This window comes from Gymnoscopelus braueri, assembly GCF_963280865.1.
Source record: "Gymnoscopelus braueri genome assembly, chromosome: 12".
NCBI classification, from domain to species: Eukaryota; Metazoa; Chordata; class Actinopteri; order Myctophiformes; family Myctophidae; genus Gymnoscopelus; species Gymnoscopelus braueri.
In genome coordinates this window covers 36,231,335-36,241,771 of record NC_137614.1, presented here as the reverse complement: position 1 = coordinate 36,241,771, position 10,437 = coordinate 36,231,335, and the positions used below count along the sequence as shown (strand labels likewise).

The following is a 10,437-nucleotide window of genomic DNA, read 5'->3' as shown; positions in this document are numbered from 1 at the left end:
AAAGCACATCAGTGAACTGGATGCAATCCTATCTGGAGGGGAGAGAACAGGTGGTAGAGGTGAACGGAACCCTGCCCCCCCCTCCCAGTGAGCTGTGGCTGGGGGCATTGGACTCTAGCAGGAGCACTCATCCAATGTCACTTCGACTATGCATGCACCTCATGGTACCATAGCACCACAAAGGCCATAAAACAAGGCTCCAGACATCCCAAAACAAACTGGGCAGGCTACTGCTTGGTCTCACACCTACAATTCATTTAACCCCTGCTAATTTTTCTAGGGTGGGATGGCTCAAGGTATAGGACAGAGTACAGCAACTTGCAATGGGCCTGGTCCACAAGATACACTGACTACACCATTCTGCTGGATTTCAACTGCAGCTTTAGCACCACACCACATCACATGACACTACACCACACCACACCACACCACACCACACTGCATCAAAATATCTATGGTTTCCAATACAATAAAGTACCCCCTCGCAGTACCCCCCTCCCCTCCCCTCTCCTCCTGGAGGGAATCGACTTTGTAATGTAGGACATAGGTGGAGGTCATTGCTTCTTGCCTAACAAATACCTTGGTTCAATGATCAATAACAATCTCACTTTTCATGGTTTGTAGAAGAGGTCTGTAACAAAATGTCAGATACATTGAGTTGAAGGAGTTTTTGCACCAGTTTAAACATAACCAACCACAGGGCCATGAATGATTCATTGTCATGGCCGTCAATTGTCAATCAGGATATATATTGGTTATCAAACTGGCCTCGACAGTCATCTGTAGCCTACACAGAATATAAATGAGTAATTACAGAACACACCCATGGGGTGAAGCAGTTCATCCACAAACAGGCGGGGTTGAATAGTTTTGAAAGATGATGAAAAATCAACAAACAGCTTGGCATTACAGTGAATAATAGATCACGCAAGGTGACAGTAGCGTCCTGTACACCACAATGCCATGCAAACTGCAATGGATCAAGAAGGTGTTTTGTCCAGAAGTTCCTGTTTAATCAGCTTCTTAGTAGACTAATATCATCAGGGACACCAGGGCAACTATATATATATATGTATTTATATATTATTAAATTCCCGGCTCCCTCTGGATTAGTGTCGAAGTGTCCTTGTCCTTGAGCAAGACAATGACTGAACCCCTAATTACTCCCAATGAGCAGGTTGATGCCTTGCATGGTTTCCTGCACCGTCGGTGTGTGAATGTGAGTGTATTGCACTTTCGAGAAAGGTGCTATTATATGCACAGTTTACTATTCTATTATTTTTACTAGTGTACAGTACGTTTAGGGTTAGGTCTGTGTGTTTCTGGTAATATTATTGACTGCTAATTGTGTATGACTGTGGCAAAAATAAAGGTGTATGATTATGGATGGCAGCAGTGTGGCAATCAGGGTGGGAATAGCCATGTTGTCGTAATTATCCTAAGATGGAGGCAATAAAATGTATTAATTAATTAAAATAAATAATAACTGTCCGGCCGCCGGCCCATTATTGGTTGGCCCACCGGGCATTTGCCCTGTATGTCGGATGCCCAATCCACCACTGGTTACAGGTGGCTCCAATTCGGAACTGGCCCCTGTAAATAGTCCCCCCCCCCCCCCCCCCCCCGAACTGATTCCTGAACATATATTTCTTTTTGATTACCAGTTTATATGATGTTTAAAGTATTAAAGTAAGTATTGTATACGTCGGTCATTAAATGTTTAGATGAATTGAATACACATGGACCCCAATAGGTCTGGGGATCAGTATAATTTGTTGGTTCAATTTGATCCCAGAGTAGACCCCAATGGAAACAAGACATAGTGCTTTCTCGGGTTTAATCCTTTTAGCAGACCTTGTATAGAACTGTACTTTCTGTGCTTTTTTTTGGCAAACTGTTAATAAAGTATTCAGTCAATCAATCAAACAAAACCATATATTTACAAGCGACTTTACAGAAAAATAAGCCTAAAGTCACTTGTAATAAGCGGACATGGCAACCCTGTTTACAACTTCGCAGTATCGTGGTGTTGCTAGTTTTTTAGACACAGGGATCAATTCACTTTTTGCAGTTCCCATATCCGGTCCAGGGCCAATACGGAAACCGTCTGTGTTTGCATATATGTGTATGTGGAGAATACCGGATACGCGTAGGCGGGGCTTTAGACCGGATCTGCGTACCGAGCAGTAAATGAGAACCAGGTTTTCCACTTTTTGACCGCTTGCCAAAAAGATCTGTTCTTTTCTTTTTCAACACTGTCTCTCACGCAATGGAATATTATCATTCATAAGTGAATGTTATTGCTCATGTCAGAAATCTAATTTATAAAATATATGTTTTATTTTTTTGTGTCCTTTCTGCGACAGAGGCGTGGAGTATCATTACTATTCCGAATGTTCTGAAATGTATACATTTGAGGGAAAAAAAGGGGGAAAAATAAGAAAAACAAAACAGTCACATTTATTTAAAACATGCACTATGGTTACATTTATCTGTCTGGATTTTTCATCCCATTGCTTGGAGGCACTGTCACGCTGTGATAGGCTAATAAGGCTATTCGTCGTCAGGGGGTCCGACAACCAAGCCAATCACACGCAATCGTCCCTCGGGGCTATGGAATGAAGACGCTAACCGTCCACTCTGTCTGTGATTGGTGGAAGCCACCCCCCCCCCCCCTCTCTCTCTCTCTCTCTCTCTCTCTCTCTCTCTCTCTCTCTCTCTCTCTCTCTCTCTCTCTCTCTCTCTCTCTCTCTCTCTCTCTCTCTCTCTCTCTCGTCCGGCAGCACCGCAGTAGTGGAGGGAGGGATAAAGGAAGAGAGGGAGGAGAAACAGAACACAGCAAAAACCCATTGAAAGAAGAACAGCTTATACCAGGGAATAGCTGACAGCCTTCTTTAGGTTCTCTGCAGCAGCTCTGTGTGGCAGATGGAGAAAGAAAGCCCACCACCAGAGCCTTGAAGAGAGGGGAGCACCCATGGGTGGTGGTGGGTGCTGCTGCAGCCCTTCTCAATCCTAAACCAATGCGTCCAGGTGCTGCAAGGGATTTAAGAGGCTGAAGAACTGTGCCAGACAGCAGGTGGAAGAAGAAGTGTGCCAGTGTACCAAGAGGACGTTGAGGAGGTATTGTCTCTGCCTACCTGTCTGTCTGTCTGTCTGTCTGTCTCTCATCCTCTGCACCATGCATGCACGTCATTGCACACCCTACTGTGACTGCAACAGAAAAGCGACACTGATGCTTTTCTTTTTACATAATGTCAGGATTCATATAATATTGTATTATAACAATATTTGTTTTAAATGTTTCCCCCTGATTGATCATGGCTGGTTGGTGGTGACCAGCAGATTGGAATGCTGGGGAGTGAAATGGTGCATGGTTGTGCAGTGGTGTCAAAACTACATTGGGGGGGGGGGGGGGGGGGTGCAAGTACATTATGACCTTGCTTGGTTGGTGTGAAACTGAAAGGCACAATAAAACATCTGAAACTGAATCACTGGGTGTGTTAAAAGGTTTCCCAATACCTGCTGACACCACCCAGTTTCTCACAGAAGTTACTTGTCTATTCCATACATCATACGTCATTCAGTGCTGAGCAGCATACAGTGATTATCAACAACCCTAGGGTTAGGGTTAGATTTCTATCTTTGGGACCCCTATCTACACTGTAAAATTCCCAGTGTTAATTTACCTGAAGCTATGGATTCCCTGGAACCCCCTCAAGGACCCCTGGGGTTCCCTATCTACACTGTAAAATCCCCAGTGTAATTTTAGCTTGGGATTCCCTGGAACCACCTCAAGGACCCCTGGGGTTCCCGGGACCCCATGTTGATGAGTACACAGTCAGGAGTAATACAGGAGGCCATGATGACAGGTCTGTTTCATGAGTCAGGCCTCAGAGAAAATGAAACGGTTTCATGGTACAGTTGTGAAATAACAACAGTAACAAATTCCAATGACCTGCTCAAGTAGGACATGTTTATAGGTGCATGTGACCTAGATAGATATAGATACTGTAGTAGTTCATATAGATGTCATGCGAGTCGTCTAGAAGGGGGTCTGTCTGTGTGTCCGGGGTTAATCTCGCAAACCGGCTGGACCGATTAGCACTGAAGTTATTGGACACACCAATAACCTCAATTTTCCCCGTTTTTATATTCTCTGAAATATTTTGACTTTAATTTAGAAAATGGAAGTCACTGGCTGTTGGCTGGGCTGAAATCTTGTCCAAATATGCTGTCATAATGTTATAGATATGTCATAGAGGATTGAAGTCACAGACTGGCCACATGACGTCCTAGGTCCATGAAGCCACGCTGTCATTAGACCGTGCCTTGTTTTCATGTATTCAAGGCAAGGCACAACTGTGCTGTTTACACAGGAAGCCTGACTATCGCTATGACGACGACAGACTGCTTTAAACCCCTCGAGTCGTCTTTAAAGCTGTCATTGCAGGAGAGTACAAAGGTAGAGGGGTCCTCCTCCTAAAAGTCCTGGCTTGACAGACTCCCATACCATTGTATTGATTAATGAATATTGGGTGCTTGGTGCAAATGTGTAGGATTCTTGAATTCCAAGAGAGACACTGAGTGCTTGTTGTTGAATAGAAACTACAACAATAACACATAAAATCCTCACTGTCATAACATCTAACTCAGAGATTGTGTACAAATTGTACCAAAATGGAACCAATCCATCGGAGTTAAATGACCACTACGAATTTCACTGTGAAATGCTGAACATGGAATACCCTTTGTGACCATTCTTTTTATTACAGTCATTGCTTGTGATGAACTATTTCATCATTTGTAGTTTAAGAGTTCATCTGTGTTCTCTTCAAACCCCATGTGCATGTACAGTAGCTATAACCAGTAGAGTCACACATAGGCCTGCTTCTTGTAAGAATAGCCCTTTTCACGTACGATGGCATTCACATCAGCTTTTTAATGAGATATGCAAGAATGTGTGTGTGTCTCATTTAACCACCATTCTTTCCTTGCAAGAACTGATGGGTGGGTCATACACAGATTGAATGGCCGCCTTTGCGGTGGGAGCCAGCGGTCCCACGCTGACAAAAGGTCCCTTGGTCTGGACAATCGCAACACTGTTCTCTCATCAGAGATGACAGAAGTACATGTAATCTCTTTTTCTCAGCTGTTCTACATTTACTGTGCCCACAATATCCACGGATGGACTTTTTTTTAAATTATAGCCTTGTGAATAATTCATCTCTGTTGAGACGCATTTCATCTTTGCATAGTTTGAGAGCAAAAATGTTTCTCTGAAATTAGGGTGAATACAGGACTCCATTTACCGTATTGGAGTGTCAAGTGTTACTGATAATAGTTCTCTCAATTTGTACCCGATGCAGTTGCAGCTTCATTATTTTACCATCCGTACTGACATGCTAATTAAAGATAAGAGATAAAGGACAACTTCAGATATTTACATATTAGTCCATATCTAAACAACAATACAATTGCTTTTTATATTATTATATGGAAAGGAGAAAGGACTTAAAATGAGGAGTTTCTAAAAGTTGGCAGGTAGTAGAATGGAATTGCACAGTAATGACATAACAAGTTGAGGTAGCTAGTTGTACACACTGTATCAATCTGGGAACCCATCATCAAAAGAAAAGGAAAAAACAGCGCAACTGCAGCTCGGAATCTGTTCATGAGAGATTAATACTGTATTGACTGTACATGGTGCAATATTGGCTGATAAATGTACATTATACAGTAAATGTCTAGCAAATGTCTAGTAAATGTCTAGCCTCTCTACTGTTAACTGTGAAAATAAATATATCAATGACATAAGTATCCTCCTATAGAGAGGTGAGTGAGTTCAACAGGGTGGACTACTTCCAGCTCTGACATCACACCCTTGAGTATAGGAAATGTGGGGTCCGGGCAGCTTTGTTGGCCTGTCTTTTTTTTATTTATCCACACATTTTGATCACACATACCTCACATTGAGGTAAATATCACACTTTTGAGATTGACCCTTTGACAAATCATTTTGTTATATTGGGATGGAGTCAGTGTTACTTGTGTTAGGTTAGTGTCTTGAGTTGACGTCAAACAAACATATATTGGAAATGACAAGTTGACAAGTCTGGATTTGCTATAAACGTCCAAGGAATGTTAGCACGCTCACGCCACTGCTGCACAGCACACAGCTGTCTACAGGTGTACCTGTGGCCTCCATGGGGATAATGATGTGTTTACCTTGACTGCTGCATGTTTGTGTGTGCATGGGAGTGAGGGATGTGATTTAAAGAATTTGAAAGTTGAAACCCAACATTCTGAAGTGAAGTCAATATATCAATGTCAATATATTTATAGAGCATATTTAGTGTAAAATAAACTCAATGTGCTTCACAAAAAGAGTATAGTCATCGCATCGTAGTAATTCCTATTGGACTATGCCGTTCATCAACCCCCCCCTCCTCCCCTGATAATAACAGAGTATTTGCTATGCATATACTGTACTGTGTGCATGAGTACAAGTGTGCTCTCATGTGAGGGCATAACATTCACATATCGTTGCTGTTGGGAAGAAATCTCTATCTCCATATTTCAATATTTTGTTACGTAATGTAATGCCTTACTTCAGTGTCACACAAAGGTAGCAAAATAGCTGATCTACAAGCTGTCGCATCGACGCTTGTGAGCTTGTAGATCTGCGTGAAATAACGTGAAAGTGATTAAGTGTGTATGTTTTATAAATATTGAACCAATAAGAGCTTGTGACTAAATAATAACTACTTTGGAGCACAGGTTCTTTTTCCCATTTCCTGAAAAGTAACCCGTTCTGCCCAATAGCGACGATATGTTGTCCGACCTCACCTGAAATATCATGTGCCTCACTGTTTAGGTCCAGGTTTATGTTTGAGAGCGTGCCCAACTCTTTTAACACTTACACTGAGCATGCAAGCTGCTGGATGTTTAGTCACTGTCTAGTAACATGCAGTGACAAGAACCAGAGATGTTTACTGCAGGGCTCCCTCTGGGAAGCCATGCTGACTCACACATGTCAACATCTCTGCCTGCAAGACGTTCAAGATGCTACAGATTTCCAGTGAGGTGACAGGCACACACCTTTCACCTATCGACAACGGAAATGATTAACTGTCGTGCGGCAGGTTTGGAACAACCGGTTACGCTTGGATTGGGATGGGAATACACTGGAAAAGACAGCTGTGTGCTGTTAATCACTTTTAAACTGGTCTCTCTGTCTGTTTCATATTCACAGTTGATGTGACAATCACAAAGAAACCCAACATGGCTTCTCCGCTCCCTCTCATCCGTCAAGCCCATGGTGAGCCACTCAAATATTTTATTGACAAGTCAACATAACCTCTTTGTAGTAAAACCCAGTTCCCTCCCATTTGGATCATGTGACCTCTACTCATATGTGGGTGAGCCGTGGGTCTTGGGTTCGATCCCGGCTCGGGGCGCCGCACTGTTTTGTCGTTACAATATCAATTTAGGGGTCCATGGCACGAAAAAGTGTGAGAACTACTGATTTAGAAGGCATTTGTAATCGGCCTCAGGTCTTAATGAGTTAAAGAACCCCCAGTTTGATAATATCTCTGTGACCCCACTCTATACTGTGAAATCCTAAGTGTTATTTTAACTCTGGAGAGTCATCTGGTTCCATTTTACACTCTCAGAGTCACAGACCCTTAACTCCTCAAGGACCCGTGGGGGTCCCCAGACCCCACGTTACTTGAGAACCATTGAACTAGACAAGCAGACCGTGCTGTTCTTGGAGAAACAGTGTGGGCTCAATATCTTGTGGTCTGACACAGGATGTTCATCTCACTTGGGAGACATATACATTGCCTAAATATATTTTAACCACTTCGCGAAAATAGCCGATCTACAACTGGCTATTAGATGGGCTATTTTCAACATGGTTTTGAAGAACTTTGTCATTTTTTTATTAAATTTTTTAAATAGCCCATTGTATGAAAGCCAGGGTTAATATTGTTAAAGTTAAATATTTCAAAAAGTATAAATGATGAAAAAGATGAACCACTTAAGCTTATTTTATACTTTGTCATAGATCAATTTCACGCAAAAAATAGCTGATCTACAGGCTCACAACGCATTGCATGATGACCCGTATTTTTGCCACTGTATTAAATGTTTTGTTTCCCCCAATCAATTAGTTCGATTAACTGTTGCACCACTACAATAAACGGTAGGCTCAGCGGTTTTTATTCCAGGGAACTCATTCTGTCATAGAAGACTGATCAGTTAATCTGATGCAGGCCAGAAGGCAGCTCCCTGGTACGTCAGCTCTAACCTAATAGTGACCATATGCTCTCTAAGGACAAGTAGGCTCCTCCCGAGCCATATGTCCCTCACAAGAAAGCACCTGTCCAGGCTGCCGACTGTAGGGACCCTTAAGCGGTCAAACACAACAGGATTACCACCGTGAACCTTTAAATGCTGCCCTCAGGACCACACCTTTGTGTTGTGTCAACAACGTGCCATCCTGAAAAAGAGTGCACACATTTGGAAAGATTTATTTTTCTTTTACACTTTTCTAGATCCGAATCAGAGCCAGTTAACCATCTTAAATATTTAAAAAATATATATGTAAAACATGTGAAACTAGAAAAAGTGCTCCTCGGAGCACAGGTCTCCGCCAGGTCAGGTAGGTTATTGTGGGGCAGCAATGTTCGGAATTAGCCAATCAGGATGGAATATGAAAAATTGGATGGAACCATCTTGATCACTTGACTATATGTGTACCGATTTGCATGATGTTTGAATTTGTAGGAGTAATATAAAAAAGAAAAGTATTGCAAAATTGGCCTCATGGTGGCGCTATAATAGGGCAATGTTAAAAGGGTGGCATTTGTTCTTCAATGTAGTGCGAATGTGCGTGCAAAGTGTCGCAATCGGACGCTGCATTCATGATTTGTGGCATTTTGTTCAAAACGGGCCACTCCTGCAAACTTTAGATGTCAATGTTAGCCAATCAGGATGGAATATGAAAATTTTAAAAGATCCATCGTGATCACATCATCGTGATCACATGACTATAGAGATCAAGTGTACCGATGTGCGTGAAATTTGGATAAATTCTGAAGGCTTAATATCAAAGAATGTGTTTTACATAAGTCGGCCTCCTGGTGGCGCTATGAAAGGCAAATGTGAAAAATGCAGGTCAGTTGTTTTTCCTTGGCCTCTAGGGAGTGTGCGTGCAAAGTTTCATGCAGATCGGTGCAGTTATAGTTAAAAACATAAATCGTCCATTTATAGCGCCACCATGAGGCTGATTTGAACATTTTCAAGTGGCATTTCTTCCTCGGCCTAGTGGGAATGTGCGTGTGAAATCTCACGGAAATCGCAAGCTGCGTTCATGATTTGAGGCATTTTGTTGAAAACGGAGCAATCCTGCAAACTTTGGAAGCCAACCTTAGCCAATCAGGATGAAATATGGAAAATTGGACAGATCCGTGTTGATCACATGACTATAGAGATACTGTGTACTGATTTGCGTGATGTTTGGATAAAATCTGTAGGAGTACTGTCAAGAAGTGTGTTTTGCAAAAAGCGGCCTCCTGGTGGCGCTATGAAAGGCTAATTTGAAAAATTTGGGGCAGAGGTTCTGCTCTGGCATCCAGGGAGTGTGTGTGCACAGTTTCGTTGCGATCAAGCCAACGGTGCCGGAGATTAGCTGTACACAAAATGACAGAATGACGGACACACGGACGGACGGACGGACGGACACACACACACACGGACGGACGGACAGGGGGCAAAACATACTCTCTCGCCATGCCTTTCGGCCTGGCGGAGACAAAAATGCATGGAGGTACTAAGTTGGTCTGCTGCAGTGGTGGAAAAAGTACTCAAATTTTTTACTTAAGTAAAAGTATCAATACTGCAATGTAGAAATACTGTTACAAGTGAAAGTCTGGTAATCAAAATTTACTTGAGTAAAAGTACAAAAGTATTGGCATCAAAATATACTTAAAGTACGAAAGTAAAAGTACTCATTATGCATAATGTACCATTTCACAAGTTTTCAGATATATAAAATGTATACAAATCTTTTGAAAATAGCAGATCTGCAAGCTCACAATGTGCAGCGACGCGTTGTGAGCTATTTTCAAAAGAACGGTCAAAATGTATGTACGGCTACAATGGGTAATGTATGTTCTGTAATAATAATCAAAATCCACATAGTAACTAGTAACTAAAGTTTTCAAATAATTGCAGTGGAGTAAAAGTATAATATTTGCCTCTGAGATGTAGTGGAGTAGAAGTAAAAGTACTGAAATTTGGAAGTACTCCATTAAAGTAAAAATACCTCAAAATTGTACTTAAGTACAGTACTTGAGTAAATGTACTTGGTTACTTTACACCACTGGTCTACTGGCAGTGTGCACAAGAAAGTTGGCACGGATTGGTCCAGTA

The 10,437-nt window shown here is 42.0% G+C and overlaps 1 protein-coding gene across 1 annotated transcript in view; it reads left to right on the top strand.

Moving 5' to 3' along the window:
- Window positions 1-2,816: 2,816 nt before the first annotated feature.
- The window catches only part of LOC308097708 (rho guanine nucleotide exchange factor 10-like protein), a 36,529-nt gene continuing 28,908 nt past the window's right edge, over window positions 2,817-10,437 (top strand). Inside the window, exons 1-2 of the mRNA XM_080445681.1 lie at window positions 2,817-3,120; window positions 7,253-7,318. Of these exons, the coding sequence (XP_080301807.1) occupies window positions 7,282-7,318 (37 nt within the window). The 5' untranslated portion in view covers window positions 2,817-3,120; window positions 7,253-7,281. The remainder of the gene's footprint in view (window positions 3,121-7,252; window positions 7,319-10,437) is intronic.